The following is a 25,049-nucleotide window of genomic DNA, read 5'->3' on the forward strand; positions in this document are numbered from 1 at the left end:
GAGCTGTCCGTGGTGCCCCACGGCATAGTCGGTCTTCACAGACGCGGCCCCCTCACTCACCGGAGAAGGACCCATTTATTGTTGACACAATAAAAGATTGGACAGTTAGAATATATACCGCGACCGACTCTAGAGAGTGGGGGAGCACCAACGGATGATAAAAGTATACCCTGTACCAGGTCTTTTCACCGCAGAACCTGCAAAACAGTTCCTCTTCCAACCCGCGAGTTCCCCCCCCCCCCTCCCCCAAACGATCGATCGATAAACGTATAGCGTGCCCACTCTACAGTTTCAACATGCATCCATTAATTCCAGACGGCGGCCAGACGTTAGTCTACAGCGTCGTCGACAACCATAATATCCAGCTTGATTACTACCTGCCTCCCAATGCAACTGGTACCCTACCCGCGGTGATATACTATCATGGGGGTGGAATGACTGCTGGATCCCGACGAGATTTCCAGTTTCCGCGCTGGATATATGGTAAGTCGGCAATCGCTCTCCTCGAGAAATCCAGTTGAACTTACAGGATTGGAGACCACTGCCAGATGAAAAACTACATCTTCATCGCGGCGGATTATCGGCTTTGTCATCCATGCACCGCTTTCGACCAGATTGAAGACGCAAAAGCTCTGTTCAAGTTCCTTGCCAGTGACGACTTTGCAAAGGCAATGCCTGAATCAGTCTCAATCGACACGTCTCGTATCGCCGTGACGGGGTTTTCGGCAGGTGCTTTCTCCGCTCGCGCAGCATGTATCTATACCGAACCCAAGCCAGCAGCCCTCTTGACGGTTTTTGGTACTGGCGGTGACTGGCTTCTCAAGTACTTGACGACACGTCGGCCCCCGACATCTATTGCCACTTCTGTGGATCTCACTCGGGTCCCCGAAATCCTCGCGGACAAGAGCGTTGTCAGTGATGACACTGCACATGGAAATTGGTTCACTAGCCGGTTTGCACTTGCGGTTCAATGGGAGCTAGACGGGGCATTCCTTGAAAACTGCCTGGGCCGACCTGGCCTGAGCGCTCAGCTAAACAAGGCTGAGGACTCCAAACGAGCGATGGCAATCCCAGAGGATACCAAGCCGGCGTTCTTACAGATGTTCGTGACCGACGACTATCCTCCTTCCGTTTTTGTTCACGGGACTGCCGATGATGTTGTTCTCCCAGAGGAGAGTATACATCACTTCAGTCAACTCAAGGGGCTTGGGGTCAAGACAGAGCTATTGCTCGTGAAGGACGGGCCTCACGGACTCCTCGATTTTGGCTCCGGAGGCCCTCCAAGACCTTGGCAAGGCTCGCTCGAGGCGTATGAGGGGGCTCTGAAATTCCTCGACGACGTACTGGAGAACATGTAGTCTAGCTCAAGCTATGTGAGAGCTCGCAAATGCATATCGTCAAGCCTAGAAAGCGTGCATATGACATAAGTCTTGCCAATTCTCGTGGTAGGTGTAGACTATGCCGTAGAAAACCCGGTCTCGTCGCTTAGGCTGGGGGATATTGTAAAATGGGCCGTTAGATTAATTTTACATAGACCGCTGACGGTACCTAGGCTTCGAAACCTTGCTAGATCGGTGCCATCAAACTCGCCAACGAGTCCACCTTTTGGACTCGCTCGGCCGACCTTTTCTGTCGTAGCCTAGCAAGCCAAAGAAATACCTTGGCCTGGGAGGCATGGCTGTCTTGTATTGTTCCTCCTGTGGTGTTTAAAGATGAGAACTCGCTGTCGATAGCGAAATGTTCCCTGCCACAGTGAAGAAGTAAAAATAATTTGGCAAGCCGCCAGAAGGGCAGTGGATCAAGCGAAAAAGAAATATTCTCCAACCCCATGTCGTGCCAGGTCCGTTGCTCCCAGGTGGTGAGCCATTTGTCAAGCATATCATTAATGCTACTAAAAGTGCTCGCCCCTCCGCGGTGGACGACCTGCGCTGTCAGTTTAACAACGTTGGGCCCTGAAAAGTCGCTGGCAAGTTGTTGGTCCAGGTTATTCAAAACCGGAGGCGCGTCGGAATTGTGGTGACCGACGTCCAATTGGCGATCCAGGTCATGGTGGGTTGCCTGCCAGACCAGACAATGCAGTGCCTTTACCAGTGTGAACATCCCAAAAGCGGACACTTCAAGAGGTGGTTCTTTCTGAGACGAAGGTGATGGTATCCGGAGTTGAGAAAGAGTCGACGAGAGCTTGCGCTGCGGAGGTATAGATTGCAAATTCTGCAGACATGCACGAGCAGATCGAGCGTTCCAGCAGATCTCGTAACTTGGAAGTTCAACGTGTAAATCAAAAGGTGCGAAAGCTGGTGCCTTGCTCATGAAAATGCAGCTGGCCATATCTTGGCAAAACAAGGTATTGGCAATTCTGTCGGGTGAGAATGTTAGCATTCATAGTCTATCCGCGATCTGCATTCAGCGAACCTAGTGCGAGTTTCGCGCTCGACCCACGAATGCCAGTCGAACGTCTCCTCGGTCAGCGTTCTGTAGTCAACGACAGGACTCGTATCGAGAATACCGGCTCTTCTGGCCATCTGCCAGATGGTAAGGTCATTTAGTCAACACGTTGGCGAGGGGCCGATTGCCATGGACGGTATACTTACAGAGACGATTCGTGCAAAGTATAACGGTATAACTTTGTGGGCAGTCTCGTCTTGGGAGCTCCCAAGGACCGCACAAGCGGCGATACCTGCTTGGATTGAAGACAAAGCAGGCTCGGTCATGTCAATCTCATGCTGAATACCGTGAGCCATTTTGTACAGCAGCAACGTGATTGGACAATGCTGGCTCATCTCCAACTTACCTGCTGCCTCTCGATATGAACGAATACTTGTATAGCCATTGGGAATATGTAATTGGGGGGGCGAATGATGTCGGTATAGCAGACCCCGACGACGAACATGGCTAGAACGAGAAGCGGGTTTGCTGCCGCCAAGTCAAAAGTGGGAGTATGGAGAAACGGGATATGCCGCTGGAAGTTCTGGCTGAAGAGCTGTAGAGCCAGTAGTAAATTATCGCGATTGATTGAATTCGTCAGGATGCCCTCGGGTACCGCCAGCCCTGGCTCTCGTAGTAAGGCCTTGATTGCCGCACATTTTGCGAACAGCGGGTCCAGCTGCTCCAAGGATAAAGAAGTGAGGGTTGGCTGACCGAGCCGTTGGGTGACGCTTTCAATGCTCTGGGAATTGACTAGAATACAGATCAATGAATGCACTCATCCGGCTGGGTTCCTATGCGGCTTACAATTTTCCAACATGAAGTCCGGTGCGCCCTCAAGACCAAAGGGAGGTAAAAGTGGTAGAGTGGACATGTTGAAGCTCCACGGGTAATCGGTGAATGCATCAATCTCCTGATCGAAGCGCACCAGATTCATGCTGAAGTCCGAAGCATCGTCAACACAATTAACCCAGTCTACTGGCGAGTGACTGTGCGCCCTCGGTGCTGGCATATCGCTGCCCACAGCAGCCTGCTGTGCTGCAGAAGAGGAGCTACTCAAAGCGCGTGGAGAAAAGCTACCGTCATCACTATCAGAGACTCGTGATACGTTCAGATCAGCCACGAGCGGAGACCCACGCCGTTGATTCAAGCCGCGATTGTATGAGCAGGTCATGCTTTGTGAGACACAGCGACGGCAAGGGACGCCCGAGTCGCACTTGGATTTCAAGCGTGCACACCGATCACATGCCCGTCTCGACCGCAGATCCGAGACGAGCCTCTCGGCCGTTGAATTGTGAGTTTTCCTCTCACCGGATCTGCAACCCCTTAGGTGACGCGAGAAAGCATCACTAAGAATTCCCCGTTAGTTCTTTCATCGTGACCCGCCGTGGAAGTGGAGACCAACATCCTCACGAATGATCTTCCGCACAAGCATCGATGGGGCCGTGCTCCAGTATCTGTAAGCTGATCATCAGTAGGCGCCCACCGAGTCGAAACACAGGGGGAGGTTCTCACGTGACACGGAGTGCCGCTCCAAGTGCTCAGCACGGGTGAAGGTGCGGTGACACTCGGTGCATTCGAAAGGCTTCATCAGTACAAGTGTGAAGAGAGGGAGAATTAAAGAGGAGGATTTTGGACCACTTGTTGCCGCGTTTGGGCAGCCAGGTTGCAAACCCGCAAACCCGCATCCCCGCAATCACGTATAGGAGTTCTGATGGGGCGGGCGGTCTACGTCTCACTTTCGGGTAAGTTCCGTGGAGCCCCACGGCGTTCCCGGTGCTGTCTCCACCTTGTGCTGGGCCGGCAAGCCGATTCGTGAATCCGATCTCGGCTGAAATCGTCCCTCAGCCGGAATGAGAGTCATTATGTCGATGATTAAACTTCCATTCCCAAGAAGAAATGCCGAGAGCCATTTCCCAGAAGAGGCGTGGTTCCCCAGGTCTTCCGGTACGCTCCCCAGGGAGATTTGGGAACCCACTCTTCAGGAACAAGGGCATCCTGGAAGTCGTGGACTCGAGAATGTGGACACCGCATAATTTGATGGACCATGTGGCTAACCAAGCAAGACGGAAAATAGCAGTTATGATCCAATGCCCACCAAGGAGTGGCCAAGTTTCATCCTCAATCGATAGTGCTTACGCGGTCACGAATGGCGCAGATATGCTCGTCGATACAAAAGACCGAACATCGAAGAACAAGAACAGCAAATGACTTTTACGACAAGTTGCATCAAAGTCGTCCCAACGTCAATCTGTGTGCTCAGTATCAACACTCGGGAACGTTCATTTGGAATCGGCACATCTGGGAACATATGACCCCCGTATTTGACCTCGTATCGTGGGGAATCTCCGTGGGGGTAGAGATAATTCGGTCTTCCCAAACCTTAACATGGACTTTGGCCATTTCCCCACGGGCAACAGCCTAGAGCGTCGGCAGCCCGATCATTCCCCGACCCACTTAGCCCAGCCCCAGATTTGTCTCACTGAATATGACTAGACATAAAAGGACCGGTAGATCATCGTTGGACCGCCAGCAACTGAAGGCACAACTATCTGGGACGGATCATTGCCAGTGTCTGGAGCACCACCAACTGAGTTCTAGCTCTATCTCGACCCCAGAGTTGACCGAGCCTGCTCTGGAGTTTCCAAGGTCCCTTTACTATCGGCCTTTGCCCCACCCAAACTCGAATGCCCAAAACGACAATGAACAAGATGGCCGGGGAAGTTCAACAAGTGGAGAAGCTGGTGGAAGAGCCAGTGCAGCTAGGCATTGTGACTAGAGACCCATTGGTATGTGTGGGCATGTGGTTGTTTTCCCTCCGCGCACCGCTGTCGTTACCATGTCATGAGTACCGCGTCGACTGACTGCCCTGAAGACTTGGACGAAGTGGATGAAACTTGGTATAACGCTGAATATCTGCGCGAATGCCTTCCTGAACAACGCTTGTGCGGCCGGCCTCGTCCCAACATTGAATGCCGTGTCTGCCGAGCTCGGCGTCGCCATCACCACCGCCTCGTACCTCATGTCCTACAACGTGCTCGCCCAAGGCCTCAGCAACCTGATTTGGGTACCGACAACGCTTTGTTACGGCAAGCGGTGGGTGGTCGTGCTGTCGATGGCCATGTTGTTGCCGTGCCTGGCGTGGGCGGCCGTTGCGACATCCTTCGAGTCGCTACTCGGCGCGCGCGTTGTTGGCGGGTTCGCGTCCGGCGCGTCCGAAGCATTTGCACCCATGATGATTGCCGATATATGGTATGAGCACGATCTCACCACGGCTCTGGGCTTTTTTGCCCTTTGCACCTTCGCCGGGGCCACCTTGGGCCAGACTGCACTCGGATTTGTCACCGAGAGGCTGGGATGGAGATGGGCCTACTGGGTCGTCTTGATCGCCTGCGGCCTTAATATGTTCACCATGCTCATATGGCTCCCGGAGACCACCTTCCAGCGCGGCCTCACCGTGGGTATCACTGCGGGTGATGTGCAGCGGAATGAGGAGTTGCGTGAGAAGCACACCATTACGAATCCAGAGACCGCCCTGCCGAGCGTGGACGCCGATGCAGCAATCCAGGTGAACCGAGCCGAGCCGATGGAGTCGATGCGCCCAAATCTCTGGTTTATCCGCCATCCCGAAATTGACTACCACGCCAACTGGTTGTCTTACTTCGTGGCCCCGTTCTACTTTGTGATGCTGCCGACAGTGCTCTGGTCCACATTGACGTACGCTTCGACAGCGGCCGCGTTTACTGCACTGGGCACTTGCATTGCACAGCTCCTGGGGGCACCGCCATACAACTTTAGCCCGGGAGACCAGGGTCTGTTCAGCCTGTCCTCGTTTATTGGCATCGGTCTGGGGGGGACCCTTGGTTCCAGGAGTGTCGATATCGTCAACGCAAGAATCAACAGGCGTCGCTCTGAGCAAGGCAAAATCCATAAACCCGAGGAACGCCTGATCATGCTCGCTCTACCTTTCTTTACTGCCACTGTTGGCCTGGTGTTATACGGAGTGGCGGTGCAGCGCCAGCTCCCTTGGATCGCCGCCGCCTTCGGGTACGGAATCCACTCGTTCGGCTTCGTGGTGCTCGCAGGCATCACGTTTAGCTACGCCATCGACTCTTACCTGGTGAGGAGTGGGGAAGTTATGGTGTTCAACAATACCGTCCGCGCCTTGCTTTCGTTTGGAGTAACACACGTCGTACCAACTTGGTTGACCACCGCGGGTCCTACCGTTGTATACTCGGTGCTGGCGGCTATTATCTGGGGCTTTTTGTTGCTCGGTATTCCCGTTATTATTTTCGGCCCGAAGTTGAGGGAGCTAACAAATCGTTTCTTGTGAGTTGCATCGCAGAGTGTATCAAGCTCGAATACTGCGTGGGCCAAAACGCTCTGTCTCTGAAATTCAAATGACCTTTCTATACTGGATCCAGGATTGAAACACCCCATTTTTAGTAATATGATAAAATTGTTTGTAACGTACTTCCCTCTCTCTGTCAGCCACAGATAGCATTGGCGCCAGAACACACTACTGCTATTTTGAAAGCCCCGCTATTCCAATTCCTGTGTTGCCATAAATACCCACTCCGGAGTACAAAAAGTGTTCATTGATAGTGTTTGATACGTTGTTTTTTTTTTCTCGTATTGTCCCATATAAATTGGCAACGGGATAGAAGCAAATTAACGCAGAGCTTTTCATACACAAGGAGGGGTACACAAACCAACGCATTCGATACCCCGTTGTCGCCACGTGAAGTCCGGGGGCCGAGCGGAAGACGTGATCCTATGTATGCATCACGAAGGGCGACGGTAGGCCGGCGAAAATCAATGATTCAGGGGGCATCTCCAGCCGGCACCTACTTTACCCGGACTACTCTGTTTCAAGAAATTTTCAGATTTGTGGTCGAGAACTGGGGTCGACTAATTCCGGTCAAAAACCATTCAAGGCCGTGGGGCCCCACGGGCCTGGATCGCCGAACCGGGAGTTCGAGCTTGAGAGAGAGAACGAAACGGGTATTTCGACTGAGGGTAGCCCACACCAGCGCTGTTTATAAGAATGGAAGCTCGCACTGGTGGAATGTTTGATCCAAAGCTACCCATTTGATCAGAAGCATTCATCGCAACCGTGCAATCATTCAGCTGTGACCATGACCTTCTCGAACGACTCGGGTGCAAAGGGCCGCAATGGGGATATTCAAGCCGGCGAACGTTCCCTCAACGGATCAAGCAAGGAGGGGTTGGTTGGGACGGCATTCCCGCGCAGGAAGCTGAAGATCGTGATGCTGGGAGCTGGGTAAGCCATATGTCACCTTAGACAACAACGGCAAATCCTGATGATCCCAAAACATCAGAATCTCTGGGATTCAGTTTGCACATGATGTGGATACGCGCATGCATGAGGTCGACCTGCAGATTTTCGAGAAGAACCCGGAGCTAGGCGGCACCTGGTACGAAAACCGATACCCGGGGTAAGTCGAATTCACATCCCCTGACCTTATACTCCGTCAACCTTCCCACGTGCAATGACCACCGCGCTGACCCAGACGGACAGTTGCGCATGCGACGTCCCTGCCCATACCTATCAATTCTCGTGGGAGCCTAACAAGCGGTGGACCAAGTTCTATGCCCCTGCGCCAGAAATCCGACAGTATCTCAATGATGTTGTTGATAAGCACGGGCTGCGAAAGTACATGTACTTTAACCACCGAGCCATCTCTGCAACGTGGCACGAAGGGTCTTCTACTTGGCGTGTTGAGCTGGAGACAATGGACAGCTCGGGGAATCTCACTGTTGTCTCGCGGGAGTGTGATGTGCTTGTCAAGGGCGTTGGCACTCTGAACAACTGGAAATATCCGGACATCGAAGGATTGTCGACTTTTGCTGGCAAACTCATGCATACGGCAAATTGGGACGAAACAGTGGACCTCACTGGGAAGCGTATCGCGGTGATCGGAAACGGGGCCAGCGCAGTCCAGTGCGTTGCGGCAGTCCAGCCAAGTAAGTCTATCAGAGCATTCGCGAAAATTGCCTGATCGGCGCGTTCTAACGTACAATTTAGTTGCAAAGAAGCTTGTAAATTATATGCGCACTGCATCTTGGATGATCCCTCATCTCTTCTCCGATGGCGCTGTCCAGAAAGACTGTAAGTCACGTACAGTACTTGATAAGGATTATGCTTGTCAGTGCTAACCCTTCGGCAGACTCGGCCAAGGACTGGGGAAAGTTCGAGAAGGACCCGGAATACTACCTTCAGTATCGCTTGAGACTGGAAAAGACCCTTGCTAGCGGGTTCGAGGCTATCTGGTCAGGAAGCCCGGCTCAGGCCAGGCTCGAGAAAGAGACAGTTCAACATATGAGGGACATGATCCAAGACCCTCGCCTTCTGCAAACACTGTTGCCTAAATTCGAGCTTGGCTGCCGGCGCTTCACGCCCGGGGACCACTATCTGCACGCCTTACAACAGGACAATGTGTCTGTTATCTCGGACAGCATTGTCCGTATGACAGAAAAAGGTATTGTTGATGCAACGGGCACAGTCACCGAATGCGACATCATTATATGTGCTACTGGCTTCGATGCATCATTCGAGCCGAGAATGCCTACCATAGGAAGAGATGGTTACTCTCTGTCGGAAAATTGGGGCAAAGACAAGCCTACCGAGGCGTACATGGGTGCCGTTGTTGCTCGCTTTCCTAACCTGTTTGGTATGATATCCCTCCCCTCTACCTCAATAGCTATTTACTATTTGAAACGCTATGGTTATTTTAAAGATGCTTTGCTTTGACTGCTTGAGAGGCTAATATCGATTGACAGTGTTCAACCCACCCATTACTCCCGTGCTCGGATCTTCCTTTCCCGGCATCCAGGCAACCAGCGATTACATACTCCGGTTACTCGACCGACTGCAGACCGATAACCTGAGATCCATGGCGCCCAAGGAGACTGCTCAGAGGAGCTTCAATGAATGGGCCCAGGAACAACTGCGGAACATGGCTTTCAGCGGAGATTGCAAGTCTTGGTGTAAGTGCAATCTGGACAACCCAATTCAATGAATTGGTCTCAGTTTGCAAGGTACATGACTAACAAGAATTGTTAAATCAACAGATAAAAACTCAAAGGGAAAAGTGTTCATTCCTTGGCCTGGCACGGTTACTCATTATATCCTGACCACGTCGTTGATTCGCTGGGAGGACTTTGACTTGATCTGGGCTAATCCCGAGAACAAGTATAAATCACTAGGTAACGGCGTTACTGAAGAGGGTGTTGCAGTTGATTCTCCGTCCTGGGTGTTCTAGGTGGGCTCGAAAGTGGTTTGACTATAGGCCTACAGTGACTTGGCGACTTGGTGGAAATAGTTATCTCGTTCAAACTAAAAAACGTTCTAAATCAGCGATCTCTATGCAGGTAGTTTTTTTGGGTAGATCCTCTAAGGATTGGGAATATTCGCCTAGGTGCCCTACGAATTGCCAGATCCAGGGACATAGCAAGGCAAGCCAGTGCTAAGGATGTGCTTAGCTTCCTGAGCGTAGGTAGGACACGCCGATAAAGCTCTTTAATTGTACGCGAAAAGACACCGCCGCGGCGAGAGAGAGGATCTCCGAATAGCGGAATAAGGCTAGATCGACGGGGTAAACCGCAAAAAGCAGCACAAAACATCTACTTAATTTGCTTCCCACGCGCCGGAACTATTTGTACTTGATAGCCCTCTTCGGAATGCTGAAAAAGCTGGTCTTTCGGACGTGTAAAGGTCCATTCGTCACGCTGTCCGATACCACGTTCAACTATACTGCTTTTAAAGTAAAAGTACATGAATCACATAAAATAAGGGATAAAAGTTCAACGGGACTCAGAAAATCCTGGGTCCCGTTGATGTCCGACACCTCATCAGGACCCAGGATTTTCTGAGTCCCGTTGAACTTTTATTACTTATTTTATATGATTCATGTATTTATTCACTGCCAATTACGGGGGTGCAACCCCACCTATGTAAAACGTACCTATATCTCTAATGTATTTTTACCATAATACTATTTTATTTCGATGAATTTATATTTAAATAGCTAATGTAAGTATATATATCAATATATATATATCCTACAATATCTACTTCGGTTCTAAAGCAGCATTGGCTATAGGTTTAGGGCGGGGTGAGCACTAAAACGGAAAGGGAAAGCCAAGACTTGCCAGACATCATCCTGTGTATATGTACTGATGTGATCAAAGCTTCTATTTGGTCTTTAGTCTGCAGGGTTGGTTAGATCCACCGCCTAACAGGCCGTGTTCAATTTGAGTACTTGGTTAGAACTACTAGTATAAAATGGCAATTCAAATAAAAGAAAGCAGAGAGGGGTATGTATCCGTCACTGAAACTATCAAGGCTAATTTGTACATTTTAAAAGTAGTGTGGCATATTCATTGGCCCTAACCACGCATTCAACATCTCCTCAATCGTAACGTCCTGAAGACCCACCCAAGGAAAACCAGGATCAGGCTGAGGCTCTTCATAGATATTATTTTCTGAGATTCCAGTGGTGAAGACTCCCAGTGCACCATTATTCTCTCCAGCACTATCAGACTGCGCAAGACGATATTTCTCTTCAAACCATTCAGAAAGGAACCGCAGCCAATCTTGGTAGAAGAACATCTCATGTTGATCCCACTTCCCACCTTTACACTCCTGATCAAGCGTATTCATGCGCTTGACAGATTTTTGGATTTCATGCCGCATATCCAATGTCTCTCGCAACTCTCGGACTTGATTGTGATCTCGAACGGATGGCTCCAACGATGCGAGAACAAGTTTGCATGAAGCTGCAACGCTGAACCCGGTCATTGTCCATTGGGTGTAACTAAATCTCTCTTCAATACCAGGTGGTAGACTGAAGTAAAAGCTCATAAATTGTTTTGCAGCCGCTAGTCCGTGACAAAGGGCATCGATTCGCAGGAGGGCCATGGGTTGGTCGAATGACGCGGCGGAAGATTGGTATACATCGAAAAAGGTAGTTTGATAGAGATGGATTTCGAAGGCGTGGGATGGAATGCCTTGAAATACTAATCAAGTGTTAGAATTTAGATCTGCAGTAGAGATAAGGCTTGGTCAACTCACCATCATAGTCAATAGGGACAGGAAGCCGGGCTTTGCAATCTTCAAAATCGCTTTGAAGAGAACTAATCATAACTTCTATATCCGCAGGAGGCTGATTCTCACCGAATCCCCGTGCAACTAGAGAATCGATTCGTACAAGCATGTGTTGTACTTGAACCTGGCCTAATAGGTATCGATCGGTTGAGAATTCGCATTCCTGCGACAACTTCGCAGCGCATGATTCTATGAAGGGTGACCAAGGCATTGTTCCTGTCCGCTGTAGTACTATGGAGTGACTAGTCATATGAAAGAAAAGTAAGCAAGACATAGTCTTTTTAGGTCTAGACCGGGCTGTGTAGGTGGTAAATCGAACTTACCACGCGTCAAGGAGAAAATATCCAACCAGAGCTCGCATTTCCTCGTTTCGCAGGGAATTCGTTTCTGTCGGAGGATCCGTGTCCAACATGACGTCAATTCTTTGTCTTACTACTCGTAGCTTGGCTGGGTAATCCAGTCTGCAATCGTTGATTATACTTTGTGCGAGGTGCAGATATCCAGAAAACCGCACTATATGGAGGTTTTTCTTCGTTCTATCTTCCGTATTAGCTTTTGTGAATCTAATGAAGAGAGAAATTGTCTAGAACATACCCAGCAATAGTAACCAGCAATCCCTGTAGTATATCGAAGGGTTGTTGGCGATTGCCTTGCAAGACTTGTCCCCCAAGGTAAGACGTCGAAACCTCCTCGAGGGCCAGGTGCAGCGGGACATTTCGAAACGAGGAGACCAAAAGAATAGAGAGTAAGAGGAAGGGTTTCTCCGATCTGAGATCCTCGATAGTGGCGTTTCTCGGCAGCTGTACAAATGGGAAATACGTTATGGCATCACGAAAGCTCTCTATCAAACGATTTGCCTCTTCGTGGGTGATCAGCCCGTTCCCGATCACATCGCACGGATTTCGAGGAGTCGGAGCACAACTTTCACTTTTCGGGGACAGTGGCAGTGGTAGTGGTGCCTGTTGCGGGCTTGAATAAGGCTGATTGATCTGGCCTAATATTTGATCCACCTTGTCCTCGAGTGCACCTATTCGCCTAGATTAGATACGGTCAGCTTGATAGATCGTATCGATACGAGGAGTGGGCAGATATACGTCTCCCTCTTCTTAGGAGTACGAGCTTTTGTTGCGCGGAAATAACAATCTTTGTTCAGACGGAGACACCTTCAAAGCGTGTTAGGTTTACGTTGCTAAGTAGAAGAGAAGAGAAGTAGAAGTAGAAGCGGGATGTTGCATACCGATCGCAGCCTTGGGTAGAGGTGCGCGAGCACCTAATTTTAGCACGCACACAGTTCTCGCAGGTCCTAACTCGGCCTAGACTGGTTGGCGCGGACATAGTAGGCAGCATTTAAAGAATTGGAGCTAAGATAGAGGCCGGATAGGAATAGGAGGCCTTAAGAGTCCGCGGACCGGCCCCTAGGCAATTCCCCTCCTAGTCCGCGGACTCGGAGTTGGCCTAGACTCCGTGTCTTGGCACGGCCCCATTGTCAGCCCCGGGAAGTATACTCGCGCCAATGATAGTCCTACGTAGGATCGGAGATAGCATAGCCTCGTGGCTGACTTTCAGGCCTCGTTATTTTCTCAGATTGTATAAAGAGAGTGTGTATTCGATGCTATGAGGAGGGGAATATCAACCTCAACCCATGTAGACTCGCATTCTACCTCTTCTCCTCCTCACTATCTCAAAAAAGAACAAGAAGAAAAAGAGAGGAAAAGAGTAGAAATATCAACACTGAAAATGTCGGAAATAAACATGGACGACTGCACCTTGGCAACTTGCCCAATTGACTTGGCCTATATCAATTACCAGCCTAACATCCCGGCAAATATCCTCTTCCTCGCCATCTTCGGCCTTCTCCTCGCCGCACAAATCGCCCTAGGAACATGGTTCCGAACATGGACATACATGGGGGCCATGACCGCGGGGCTCATTCTTGAAATACTAGGATACATCGGGCGAGTCATAATGCACAGCAACCCATTCGACTTTAATGCATTCCTTCTGTACGTGACCTTCGAGACATACCTCTGAATAAAGCAAGCTAATCAGAAACTTGAATTTTAGATACCTCATTTGTCTCACGATTGCCCCGGCCTTCTTCACCGCCGCCATTTACATCTGCCTAGGAAGAATTGTCATCGTCTACGGGGAGGATATCTCCAGGATTCGCCCACGTACATACACCATCCTCTTCGTCACTTGCGATATCATCGCTCTAGTCCTACAAGCAGCCGGCGGCGCCATTACCTCTATCGCCGACTTAGACCAAAAAAGCCTCAGAGATACCGGTGTCAATATCATGATTGCAGGATTGGCTTTCCAGGTCGCCTCGTTGACGCTGTTCATCGTGCTCGCTTCGGAATTCGCCCTGCGAGTGCGCCGCAGCTCAGAAGACATGAAGAATGCGTCTACAGCATCTGTTCGCAGTGGTTTGAAATGGAAGATGTTCCTTCTGGGTAAGTGTCACTAAATAATCCGCATTTATCAGCCTATGCTAACCCAATCAAAGGTCTTGCCATTGCCATTTTAACGATCTTCACTCGCTCGATCTTCCGTGTTGCGGAGCTGAAAGGTGGATTTAACAGTGATCTGGCTAATGATGAAATTTCCCTGATGATTCTTGAGAGCACTATGATTGCCATTGCGTGCATTTGTATGACCGCCGCTCACCCAGCAGTTGCCATGGGCCGGCGATGGGGGGAACTCTCGGCGAAGCCGCGTCGTGGAGTCGTTTCTAAGGTGTCGCAGGCTTCATCAGAAATTGAGACGATGAATGCTTAAAAATATATAGCAAAGCCCCTGATGACTCGAAGTGGTCGGGTTCAAGAGATTGGGTATTAGACATTTCAGCGTTTGGATTGGTCTTGGTAATATCAGCAAGTTAGATCTAGAGTTAGATTTTATTTGAGCGATTTGAATCATAGCATTCTCACATTCCATATTCCAATTCCCTCCAGTCATGCAAAGAGTTGAACCAGCTAGGGTCGGTGGAGTCGTATAGTTCCTAGGTTGCCCTTAGGTAGTGGATGAGGACCAATGAAGGACCAAAATCCTGAGGTGTCCGCGGAAAAAATCAATACTTTCCCGGACTCTCGAATTCGAATACCTAGGCATACATCTGCGCCGCATTTATTGCTGTACTTATGCGACTTTTTTTCTAGGGACATTTTGCGTCGATCTCTTTTCTGTCGCAATGACTTCTTGGTCACGCTGAAAACCTTCGACTGGCCGCTGGAGTTTATGGTCATTATGACCGAGTGGTATGGAAAATTATAGGCAAACAGTACGCCGGTGTCAAGGCACGGTATTTCTATTATGAACGATAGGTGTGTCTTCCCAGGGGAAAATCACAAAAAGGCAAAAAGCGCTTTTAAAATGTTGCTTTAGCCAAGGCCACGATTCTCGGGACCACCATAGTTTTTAATCTCTAGGTATGGGCTGTGCTCCCTGTTCTTGCTCTGGTGTCATGCTAGAAGCATTGGATTTCATGTTGTTTCTCTGGAGAGAATAGTACTTGAAAGTGAGCCGAGGTGAGAACGAGATTGCCCAAACTGACCTGCTTCAAGGATCTCACTCTTCCTCCTCGCCCAGACGGTGAACCATATCGGCCAATCAGTTCTCAACATTGAATCGAGCTCGGCTTTTCATATCACTGACTCCTCTTTGGGCTAAGCGAACTGTTTCAAGTGTAGTTGTTCCTTTCAATGCGAATGACTGACCCCAGTCATGAAGTAAACATGGCGACATCTTGGCAAGGATGCACCCGCCAAGTCGGCCTCGCTTAGGCTATTTCATTTTCGGCAGCTGCTCATGCCCTGCCGACAGAAAAAGATGTCGCGGCTTATGAAAAGCAACACTGACTTTTTCGTGATCCTGGTCTGTCCCTTTTATTGAGATTGGATAGTAGGAGTTCTTGATAGGTCAGTCGTCTTTTCATCAGAGCCATAGTTGGAGACATGCCAATTGCGAGCCAAGGAAAGCCCAAAATCCCGAAGTATCCGCTGATAAAATATGTACCTGGCCCGTCTCTCGGATACGAATTCCCACGAATACATCTGCGCTGCACAATTTACTATATTCGTATGCCTTTTTCATCAGACTTGTTTGCGACGGCATTGTTTTTGTCGCATCAATTTTCTTTTCGAGATGACATCCTTGGATCTGGTAGAATTGATAGCGGCCATTGTGAGTGGGGTGCCTTGATATCTGGGGGTACTTTGAGGTGGAAGGAACCTATCTAGAAAACAATAGGTAGCGGGACTCTTATAAAGCTTAGGTCCGCTGATACGAAAGAGCCCGCTTAATTCCGCAATCAATCAGGTTTTAAAGGCGTGTCAAATTACAATGCAATCGGCAGCTATTCTCGAGAAAGAAGTAAGCGATTTACGCGCCGAAAACGAGAAGAATAAGCGAAAAAGGACTCGGTCTACTAGACAGATATCTCGAGAGCAAGGCCTATCAGTTTCAGAGGCTCTTGAGCTTATTCAGGTGGAAGAACTAGTAATTGAAGCGCCAATACCCCGTCAGCCAAGACCGCCTCCGGCACCTATACAGCCGCGTACGAGGGCCTTACCGAAGTGTGGAGCATGTGGAATTGAAGGCCATAAGAGAAATACATGTCCAGATAGACCTCGATTATAGAATATTAAATTTAATTGCGTTTTGGTTGAGAGAGAAGCATTTAAAATGAATAGATAAGAATAGGGTGGCCACTCGCTTGTGGTAGCCACTCGCATGTGAATTAGGTTAACTATAACTTATCATCTGACTGCTTATTAAGCAAAGAAAGTGGTCACTGAGTGATCTCTCTGTGCTGTGAAATACTCAGTGAGCAGGACCCTGAGCGCCCTCATAAAGCGGCGGCATCCCAATTGGGTAAGTCACGGCCCGGCCTAAAATCCGGTAGATACTGCTACATATATCCATACTATAGTCTTGCATTGCCAATGCATCTTCCTGGCGAAATCAAGTATACTGTGGAACAAGATGATACTTTGAGTCTAGGGCTTTGGAGAATGTGAAGTATGACATTGTCATTTTGCACTTGCATGCTAGCTCAACTGGTAACGACTGTATTTTTATGATCCAATGATTGAGGGTATAATTTCATGTGTTAAAGATACGGATTTAATGGATGCGCCGAATCTAGTATAAATGGAAGTGTATTCCTATCTCCGCTAACTCCGGCCCAAAGCTTGTACAACCTTATTTTGTTTGAGAAAACCATACTTGACTTGCTTACTTATTTCAACCTCATCACAACCCCTCACTTACATTCCGGCTTTTTAAACCCTTCCACTCAAAATGCCCTCGGACAACCACGTCAAGAGAGCCATGTCGCTCATCGAGGCTGACAAGACCAAGGTCCTTGGCATTACCGTTGGAAGCCGTGAGAATGTGCAGCCAGGACAGTACATCCCACGCTCCAGTAGGAAGCTCGTTGTCGAAAAGCATCTGAATCGATACTGACATCAATAGAGGCCCAAACTCCTCCCAAGCTCGCCTTCTCGGGCGCATCGCCCACCCCCTCTTCCGCATGGCCCCTTCTTCCGCATGGCCCTCTCTCCCGAATGACCCCTTCAGGATAGAGGTGATTGATCTTGCCACTTGGAATTTGATTTTTTAAGTCACGCAACGACAGTGCATTTACGGAAGACCCTTGTTCTAGTGAGCTATATTAGATAAGGTACCACGGAATGGATATCGAGTTCTTCGAGTCGGTAGGCATCATACTATCTATCGGTATGTTCGTTTGGCTTCATCTTGGTGCAGATTGACGTGCCGTAAGAACTGAAAGAAGAAAATGCTCTGTGAACTATATAAGGTGACGCGACGGAAGAATAGTTGCTTAGGTCTATTTGCTTCTTGAGGGCAGAAATACTAGCGTGGTTCGGATGGGCTTATTAGTGGAGGCCCTACTAGTACCAAATAGCACCCTTATATTGTCCCGGCTGTTTTTTAATTAAATTATCAGTATCATTTGTCGCCAGAGCTAAGGGCCTTCTAGACCTCGCATCGACCGCGTCTAGCAAAGCCCTATTTTCTAGAAGGACTTATATAACATGGGTATGCTTGGTGGCAACAGCTTTTAGTAGCGCTGTCGACTATGTCCGATTTGGCGACCGGAGGTTGATACTCGCCCCTGCCCGGAGCATATTTCGAACTCCGAGTTCGTCCCCACGACTTGCGTACCATAAAAGAGCCGATCCACTATTTAAGCGGATATTCCGTCGGTAGATCTCATTGATAAGGAGGTTATATAGCTTTCTGCTAGCTCGTGAGAAGCTAGAAAGATCTTTTAGCGAATCAAGATTATTTGCAATAAGAAAGGTAATTTTAGGTGGAATAGAGAGAAGACATATAATAGAAACTTTGAAATGAATGGCTAAGCTATCGCAAGACATTTATAAGATTGAGCAATCCTTAGTATCGTATTCGGACTCGACTAGCTAGGAGTTGTTATAGGGGTCTTGTGAGATAAGGTCAAAACAAATAAAAAGTAAAGAGTACAAGAGGCTTTCGCGAATTTCCTTTTTATTGTCTTAAGTAAAGGATCTGTGGTTTCCATTACCTTTGGCTGGATCAGTGATCTGGCTAAACTGTTCAAAATCGTCTCGTCTTAATCGTTTCCTAGATTGAACACTCTGTAGAACCTCTGAAATTTATTGGGAAACCTTAAGTTTTGATATCATGTTAGGCTTCTGCATTATTTGCAAACGATACCATATGCTAGCTAGCATCTTTATATTGTTTCCCTATATAGCTGCGAGGTGCGATTAGATGACACTAACATATCTTGAAACTCTTTGCAGACAAAGAAATTATCAATCCATCAATCAATCAATCAAAGTTCTATTAACCTGTTGCAGCCTATCTAGTATCGAATAGCTATGTAGGCGCTTCTTTCCAGTTGAAGCAAGAACTCGTGTCCCGTACACCTGATCATGCTCCAGTATAGAAAATTGGGCTGATTCTCGAAACGAGAGAGAGCACCAGCCCTACATGTAAGCCAAACCCGTATTCAAAATAAGAAGCCCGTACAAATGAGAAATCCAGTGTTAGGAAGCACTGAATACAAATGAATGCGTGGATGCACCGTCCACCTCTCCAATCCCGACCTCTTCTCACTCCTTCTATGAACACCTCTTGATCTCGATGCTAGCCAATTCTCGCTATAGCAAGATGAAACCCCGTTCTCCGACTTCTTTACTTTAGCCTTAATTGCTGATTATCGTGCGTTAGGCCGAGCGTGGGCCTGAGCCTAGTCCGGCAGTCTGTATTCGAATAGCTAAGTGAGGCTCTCTCCATCCTCAAACGTCCGTGCAAGCGGTGGTGAGTACCTAGCGTCTTTGGAACTCTGCTCCATGGCCTTATTAAGGTCTCTGGTTTCGTCATCGGACTCTTCCTACTGAGTGTGTTAAAACTAAGCAAGTAGGCCGGTTTGATATATGAATTTAGCTACGTAGCGGATCGCCAGCGGGTCTGACACTAGAGTGTTATGGTCAGTATGGTTAAAAACCCCTGCTTGAAATAGCTTATCATAAAGCTGCTTCCGTAGATCTCCGAAGGTCTGGCATTGAAGTAGGACGTGCTTTGGGGTCTGAGAGCATTTTCCACACGGGCACTTGTCCGAATCTGCTGCATTGATCTTGTACAGGAAGTGCCGCAGCGTAATGCGCATTGAGTGCATCTGTATCATGATCGATGAGCGAGGTTTAGACAGGCCCTCGTATAACCGCAAGACCTTCTTATTCGGCCATTCCACTAAGCGCTTTGTCGGCTGGGTAGTCCTCTCCGCATCCCACTGCTTCCGCCAGCGGTCCTGAATACGGGCCCGAACCATGCGCTTGGCAGCGGCCTGAAACACCAGAGGGCTCGACGGCGAAACCTGCCATCTTGTTTGCCAGGGATGGCTTCCCACACATTGCATCAAGCATGATGGCTGGTCGCAGTTAGAGAATGAATTTTCAATTGGTCTCATTCCAAGGTTTTCATGTCTCGGGGATTGTTAGGTCACCTTTGTGTATATGGGTCTCCTTTTTCAATGATAGTATTGGCATTATTTGGTTCAATAAATATTATTCTCTGTATCTACCACATTTAATCTATCCCTGGTTACTGAAATCATATCATATTCTTAAATTGAATAGGGAGTTTGTTGTACCTCGATTCTTGTTGCGCTTTCGGGTGAGTAGCCCAGCGTTATTCTCGGCTCAACTGTGCCGCAAAAAAATGTACCCATTAAAAGCAAAGATGACATGGTCAAATGCAATCTTGTACAATCAAATGGATATGGCGGCTCACGCCAACAGCATGAATTGAAGAACGTAGATTGAAGTTTGGGTTGCAATGGCTACGGTGACGCGTGGTAAAGTGTAATCTCGCTTATTGGGGCCATGTTTTTTGAATCCTTCAATTCTACGCCAATTCTTCCACCTATAAAATTATAAAGGGCACACACAAGCTAAGGGGGGAAGCTTGACGGGGCAATGATTAGGGCGCCTGATGTGGCGTGCAATTTCGCTTATGGGGGTCTTTCTTGTGGACCATCTGATCTTCAGTACAGTCATTGCCGTATCAAAGGAGCTGAATATAGGGCATGTTGGTTGTCGTCAGCGCCGCTCTCACAAAAAAAAAAAAAAAAAGGCCTCGCAGAAATGGGAGGCCTAGTTCTACAAAATCAGTAATAAGCATGAAATATCAATCCAAAACAGGTCAAAAGTACCGCTAAACCAAAAGAATGCGCATCCTTCATGGCAAAGAGATTCTGAAATGACATTAAACTGGAACAAATCTGTCCGTCTCCTCTTCCCAATTTTTTTCTACCACTGTCTTCGCTATATTTCTGGCTCTCGGTTACGATGAAGCTTTTGGCCTTGCTTTCATTAGCCCTAAACCTTCACCTTGGAGATGCATACTTGACCAGTCCTCCCGGCGCTGTCGCTCCCGGAACTACGTCAGAATGCAGTGCATGGATTTAGTATTCGTCTAGCTTAACATGTGCCATTCATTATCGAAGAATATTTCGGAATGACAGAGGCCGAGTTTGAAGCATGGGTGAGTCCTCAATTTCCAAACACATAATCATTCAAAAAGTCTCTGACTGTATTTTTCCAGAATCCCATCGTCACAGAGCTGGGATCGAGTTGTACCCTAATCACCGATCTATACTACGGTGTGCAGATTGGCTATGAAACAATCTCAGTGACGGTGGCATCTACTTCCACCTCTAAATCTGTCTCTACGGCTATAGCTTCCACTGTGCCCACAACGTTTGTGACTGCTACTCCTACATCCTCTACAAATGGTTTCGACACCCACTCCCTACCAGACGGGTATAGCAACAAATTGTGATGAATTCTATCTCGTCGTAAGCGGAGATGAGTGTGGTACAATCGCAACTGATGAGGGCATTTCACTTGAAGAATTTTATGCCTGGAACCCGGCTGTGGGTACATCATGCGCCTATCTCGACTTGGGAGATTATGTTTGCGTGGGTACAATCGGTAGCAATGCTACAGCTACCCCTACTTCATCTTCTGCAACCACTATAAATGGGGTGACTACTCCTACCCCTTACCAGACCGGTATGGTCTCAGACTGTGATTTATTCCACTTGGTCGTAAGTGGAGATGGGTGCTATGATATTGCGGCAGCGGCAGATATTGCGCTCGATGACTTCTATACCTGGAACCCAGCTGTGGGCACGTCATGCGCCTACCTTTACTTAGGGGATTATGTTTGTATTGGTATTTTATAGGTGGTTTAAATATCAGCATGAAAATATTATGAACGGAGAACGGGGAGGTTGATTTTCTCAAGTTGAGGGTGGGATAGATGTGCTGCATGTAGGACCAGTGTGCCCAATCGGTGATAATTGTTGATTAAATTTGAGAGGCTATGTGTAGATGGAGTTGAACTCATTTACGGGACCTTCTGTGATCACCTGGCTGAAACTGGCCAATAAAATTTCACCGGAATTTATCCTACCCAAATCTCGATTGATCCTTTGTTGAATCTCCACCTGTCCTCTCGTCCTGCTTAAGTTTCCTACCATCTGCAAAGTGCAAATATTTCCTCCTTACACCACCCTACAGACTTTCGGTCTTTCAAAAAGGCGCCTCAGCATGTCTTTGACTACCCTTCCCACGGAATTAATAATGGCTGCCTTCCAATATATGCCATCAAAAGGCGACATCGCCCACCTCGCACAAACCTGTCACAAATTTCACGATTTACTCATGCCGGAGCTCTACCACCTGAGCTTCCAGGAAAATGAAGGAGATACTCTTTACTGGGCTGCGGAACATGGTCACTGCCGGATCGTGCAATCCTTCCTGATGGCCAATGGCCATCTAGGACCAAACTTATTATTGCCACATATGAACCGTGCACTTTCACTGTCAGCACAACACGGACAGATAAGTGTTGTGAAAACTCTCTTGTCTATGGAAGGCGTCGATCCAGATAACAAATCGAGTAAACTCGAACGCACACCGTTGTCATACGCTGCACAAGGGGCATACATCGATATCGTCAGATGCTTACTGGAAACAAACCGTGTCGATCCAAATTCAAAGGATCGAATATACGCTCACTCGCCACTGATCTGGGCAATGCGATACCCCTCGGGTGAATCGGATTTGAAACCTGAAATGGCACCGGGTGCAATAAGATCTGCACAGGACCGGTCTATTCCTGTCATACAATTGCTACTTGAAAATGGTGCCAACATCGAGTTCATGGGTTACGATTGTCGAAATGCCCTTTACTGGGCCACTGCGGGGGGTTTGGCTCGAGCGCCATAGTTCGACTGCTTCTGCAGAAAGGCGCACGGCCCGATGGCCATGTGGATGAGAAACAGCGAGTAATGGTGAATTCAAGACAGCGGTCCAGGATACAGCGGTGGGACGAACATCCATTTTTGATTAAGGGAATCTACCTCCCTTTATCATTTGCGGCCTGGGCGGGGTACGATGAGGTGGTTCGGGCTCTGCTGGAATTCAATGCGAATATTGATTGTACGAATATCTCCGGTCTGATTAGGAATCACCATCCCCTTGCCTGTGCTGCGGAGAAAGGTCATTTATCGACCGTCCGCCTTCTCATAGAGCGAGGGGCGTGTTACCAGTCCCCAGGATGTCCTCTCCTCTGCGCAACAAGGAATGGTCATGCGGAAATGGTCCAGCTCTTGGTAGATGAGATGATGCACCATGACTCCCGAATTACAGGCGGGGGACAAAGAGGCGAAGAGAAGGTAGGAATAAAGTTATGCACCCGAAAGGGACGCAAGCACAGCCCCGGTAACCAGGCCATGCTGGCCTTACTAGAGGCTGTGAAATTGGGGAATGTAGAAGTTGTCAAGTTACTTCTTGCTGTCCCGGGAGTCGATATCAACCATGAACTTCTACAGGGATCACATACACCCTTGATGATTGCAGTACGATCTAGACCACCAATTATTGAGATGATCAAGGTTCTTCTGGCTGTCGAAGGGATTGAAATCCGGATTAACGAACCTCAAGACCTGGAGGGAAATACTGTGTTCATCTGGGCTCATCACAATGAATGTGATGAAGAAATTATCCAATTACTCGTCGATAACGGGGCGCAGCGAACAAATGAGCCACTTCGTGTTGCTTCATTGGCTGCTCCACAGAATTGGCAAACGGAGGCGCCACTAATGACACCTGGAGATAGGATTGATTGATTCTTTGAGTTTTTTGAATGAACCCCACTGAATTTTCGCCCATAATTTTTTCAATAGGCGGCCATATTATTTAAGCCTTCTATAAAAGCCACTTTTCTCTGTTCTACATGATCCAACCTTAAATTGACCACCTTAAAGGATCCATAGGCTTCCTTAGGTTTTTTTTCGGTCGACACATACCTTTGCCCAGGTGGCCCTAGAAGGGTCAACTCTATATAGATTATCGATTGCTAGACTACTTACAACCCCTAAATACCTGTCGCAAAATTAGAAATTCCTAACGGCGTCAACTGATTTATCATGTCCCCTCCCATATATTTTTGGACACACTAACGCTATTCACTCGCCTTTCTGATTTACTTTTTGCCTCGAACTCTCGACTTAAGAAGCTAATATTTTCTATCATTTTGTTGTTTTCTACTTCAGTACTAAAGTACCTACGCTTTCCAAGGTTCTTGGTATCTACCTTTTCTTAGTGCAGTACCTACCCTCAGTACATAGGACGGGGATATAGTGAATTTATGACGCCGTTAGGAATTTCAAATTTTTGCGACAAGCATTTGGGGTGTGTAACTAGGTAGCAGAAAGGGGTGTGTCTAGCAACCCCTTGTGGGTTAACCAACCACCACCTCGAAGCATCTATGGGCTTCCTTAAATTCTCTTCTACCAACACATAGTTTCTGAGGTTTAGGCCCTAGGAGCCCTGAGAGTCCCGCTAAGAGACCGCCCCGGCCGCGCCCAGTAGGTCACCTAACTCTGGAAGTCAGTTATCTTTGACCAAGTCTAACGGTGACGTAAATAGTTGCGAAAAATCGTGAAGAGTCATAAATAGTTATGAGAATAGCAACCCCTTATAGATTAATCAACCACCACCTCGAAGCATCTATGGGCTTCCTTAAATTTTCTTCTACTAACATATAGTTTCTGAGATTCAAGCGGAGAACAAATAGGACAACCTCTCACGTCACTCCTGATCGTTTACCCTGAGCATAGTGGGTGGGGTGAGCTACCCACTGAGGACTCCCTGAGTAGCCCTGAGTAGTCACGAGCAGCCTTGAGTACTCCCTGAGTGCTCCCTGAGTGCTCCCTGAGCAGACGGTATCACGTGGTTCAATGATGACTCAAATCCCGGTAAAAAGGGCGCCAAAAACGGCGTCCCAGATAGCCATTTTCGGCGCCCGATTTACCGTCAACTAGCGTTGGGATGTAGCCAACAACATCCCGAAACTAAGAAACCACAAAAATTACCAGTAAGCGACCGACACGCCCCGTGTAGCAAATACTCTACTGAAAATGAACCACGAACAAGGGAGTGGTCGCTGCGGTGGGTTGAGCCCACCGATCTTCCAGTTGAAATACAACTTGAAGGTGCGCGGGGAAAAACAGAGCAATGTAGACGATCAAATCTTGAGATTGAGCGGGCAGGGGGTTAAGAAACTCCACCAAAGTTGCGTGCGTAGATTAGGATGCACAATTACTGAAAGTTGAACGCGCTCATGACCGATAATTGCAGATTACCTTTGGAGTATCATTAACACACTGCTCCCAGCCCCGCACTAAGCTATTGTTTAATCTCACGCGGCCCCCCCTCCCTTTTCCCCCAAAAAAGGACTGCGGTAAAATGCTTAATTTCGCATACTTGGAGTCAAACAGCTTTGGTGAATTTTGCCCGCAGACAAAAAGTCCGCTAAGAGAGTACCACGACGGTCATGGTGAAAAAGGGGATCAGTGATGACGAATGTGTCGTGGTTAATTCCGAGTCATAAGTCTTACTAATGTCGGCGA

At 48.3% G+C, this 25,049-nt stretch overlaps 9 protein-coding genes across 9 annotated transcripts; 6 read left to right on the forward strand and 3 right to left on the reverse strand.

Moving 5' to 3' along the window:
- Nucleotides 1-296: 296 nt before the first annotated feature.
- Nucleotides 297-1,358, forward strand: N7508_001927 (alpha/beta hydrolase; the record flags this gene model as incomplete). The annotated part of the gene is made up of 2 exons (XM_058459993.1): nucleotides 297-483; nucleotides 538-1,358. The coding sequence occupies 2 exons, from the start codon at nucleotides 297-299 to the stop codon at nucleotides 1,356-1,358; spliced, it is 1,008 nt and encodes a 335-aa protein (XP_058323525.1).
- Nucleotides 1,359-1,566: 208 nt separating this feature from the next.
- Nucleotides 1,567-3,598, reverse strand: N7508_001928 (fungal specific transcription factor domain-containing protein; the record flags this gene model as incomplete). The annotated part of the gene is made up of 5 exons (XM_058459994.1): nucleotides 1,567-2,356; nucleotides 2,413-2,522; nucleotides 2,592-2,723; nucleotides 2,792-3,177; nucleotides 3,232-3,598. The coding sequence occupies 5 exons, from the start codon at nucleotides 3,596-3,598 to the stop codon at nucleotides 1,567-1,569; spliced, it is 1,785 nt and encodes a 594-aa protein (XP_058323526.1).
- Nucleotides 3,599-5,314: 1,716 nt separating this feature from the next.
- N7508_001929 (major facilitator superfamily transporter) lies at nucleotides 5,315-6,757 on the forward strand (the record flags this gene model as incomplete). The annotated part of the gene is made up of 1 exon (XM_058459995.1): nucleotides 5,315-6,757. The coding sequence occupies one exon, from the start codon at nucleotides 5,315-5,317 to the stop codon at nucleotides 6,755-6,757; it is 1,443 nt and encodes a 480-aa protein (XP_058323527.1).
- An 805-nt stretch (nucleotides 6,758-7,562) lies between these two features.
- Nucleotides 7,563-9,710, forward strand: N7508_001930 (flavin-containing monooxygenase; the record flags this gene model as incomplete). The annotated part of the gene is made up of 7 exons (XM_058459996.1): nucleotides 7,563-7,708; nucleotides 7,767-7,883; nucleotides 7,967-8,412; nucleotides 8,474-8,557; nucleotides 8,616-9,119; nucleotides 9,229-9,435; nucleotides 9,520-9,710. 7 exons carry the CDS (start codon nucleotides 7,563-7,565, stop codon nucleotides 9,708-9,710), a joined length of 1,695 nt encoding a protein of 564 aa, XP_058323528.1.
- Nucleotides 9,711-10,807: 1,097 nt separating this feature from the next.
- On the reverse strand, nucleotides 10,808-11,663 carry N7508_001931 (uncharacterized protein; the record flags this gene model as incomplete). Its single annotated transcript, XM_058459997.1, has 2 exons — nucleotides 10,808-11,466; nucleotides 11,522-11,663. The coding sequence occupies 2 exons, from the start codon at nucleotides 11,661-11,663 to the stop codon at nucleotides 10,808-10,810; spliced, it is 801 nt and encodes a 266-aa protein (XP_058323529.1).
- A 1,628-nt stretch (nucleotides 11,664-13,291) lies between these two features.
- N7508_001932 (RTA1 domain-containing protein) lies at nucleotides 13,292-14,335 on the forward strand (the record flags this gene model as incomplete). The annotated part of the gene is made up of 3 exons (XM_058459998.1): nucleotides 13,292-13,557; nucleotides 13,619-14,010; nucleotides 14,064-14,335. 3 exons carry the CDS (start codon nucleotides 13,292-13,294, stop codon nucleotides 14,333-14,335), a joined length of 930 nt encoding a protein of 309 aa, XP_058323530.1.
- Nucleotides 14,336-15,441: 1,106 nt separating this feature from the next.
- Nucleotides 15,442-15,670, reverse strand: N7508_001933 (uncharacterized protein; the record flags this gene model as incomplete). The annotated part of the gene is given in 2 exon segments (XM_058459999.1): nucleotides 15,442-15,555; nucleotides 15,572-15,670. The coding sequence occupies 2 exon segments, from the start codon at nucleotides 15,668-15,670 to the stop codon at nucleotides 15,442-15,444; spliced, it is 213 nt and encodes a 70-aa protein (XP_058323531.1).
- Nucleotides 15,671-16,858: 1,188 nt separating this feature from the next.
- N7508_001934 (uncharacterized protein) lies at nucleotides 16,859-17,142 on the forward strand (the record flags this gene model as incomplete). The annotated part of the gene is made up of 2 exons (XM_058460000.1): nucleotides 16,859-16,982; nucleotides 17,033-17,142. The coding sequence occupies 2 exons, from the start codon at nucleotides 16,859-16,861 to the stop codon at nucleotides 17,140-17,142; spliced, it is 234 nt and encodes a 77-aa protein (XP_058323532.1).
- A 3,442-nt stretch (nucleotides 17,143-20,584) lies between these two features.
- On the forward strand, nucleotides 20,585-23,264 carry N7508_001935 (uncharacterized protein; the record flags this gene model as incomplete). Its single annotated transcript, XM_058460001.1, has 6 exons — nucleotides 20,585-20,611; nucleotides 20,672-20,889; nucleotides 20,930-21,141; nucleotides 21,211-21,303; nucleotides 21,620-22,342; nucleotides 22,384-23,264. 6 exons carry the CDS (start codon nucleotides 20,585-20,587, stop codon nucleotides 23,262-23,264), a joined length of 2,154 nt encoding a protein of 717 aa, XP_058323533.1.
- Nucleotides 23,265-25,049: the final 1,785 nt, after the last annotated feature.

This window comes from Penicillium antarcticum (genome assembly GCF_028974205.1).
Source record: "Penicillium antarcticum strain IBT 31339 chromosome Unknown utg000002l_segment0_segment0, whole genome shotgun sequence".
NCBI lineage: Eukaryota > Fungi > Ascomycota > Eurotiomycetes > Eurotiales > Aspergillaceae > Penicillium > Penicillium antarcticum.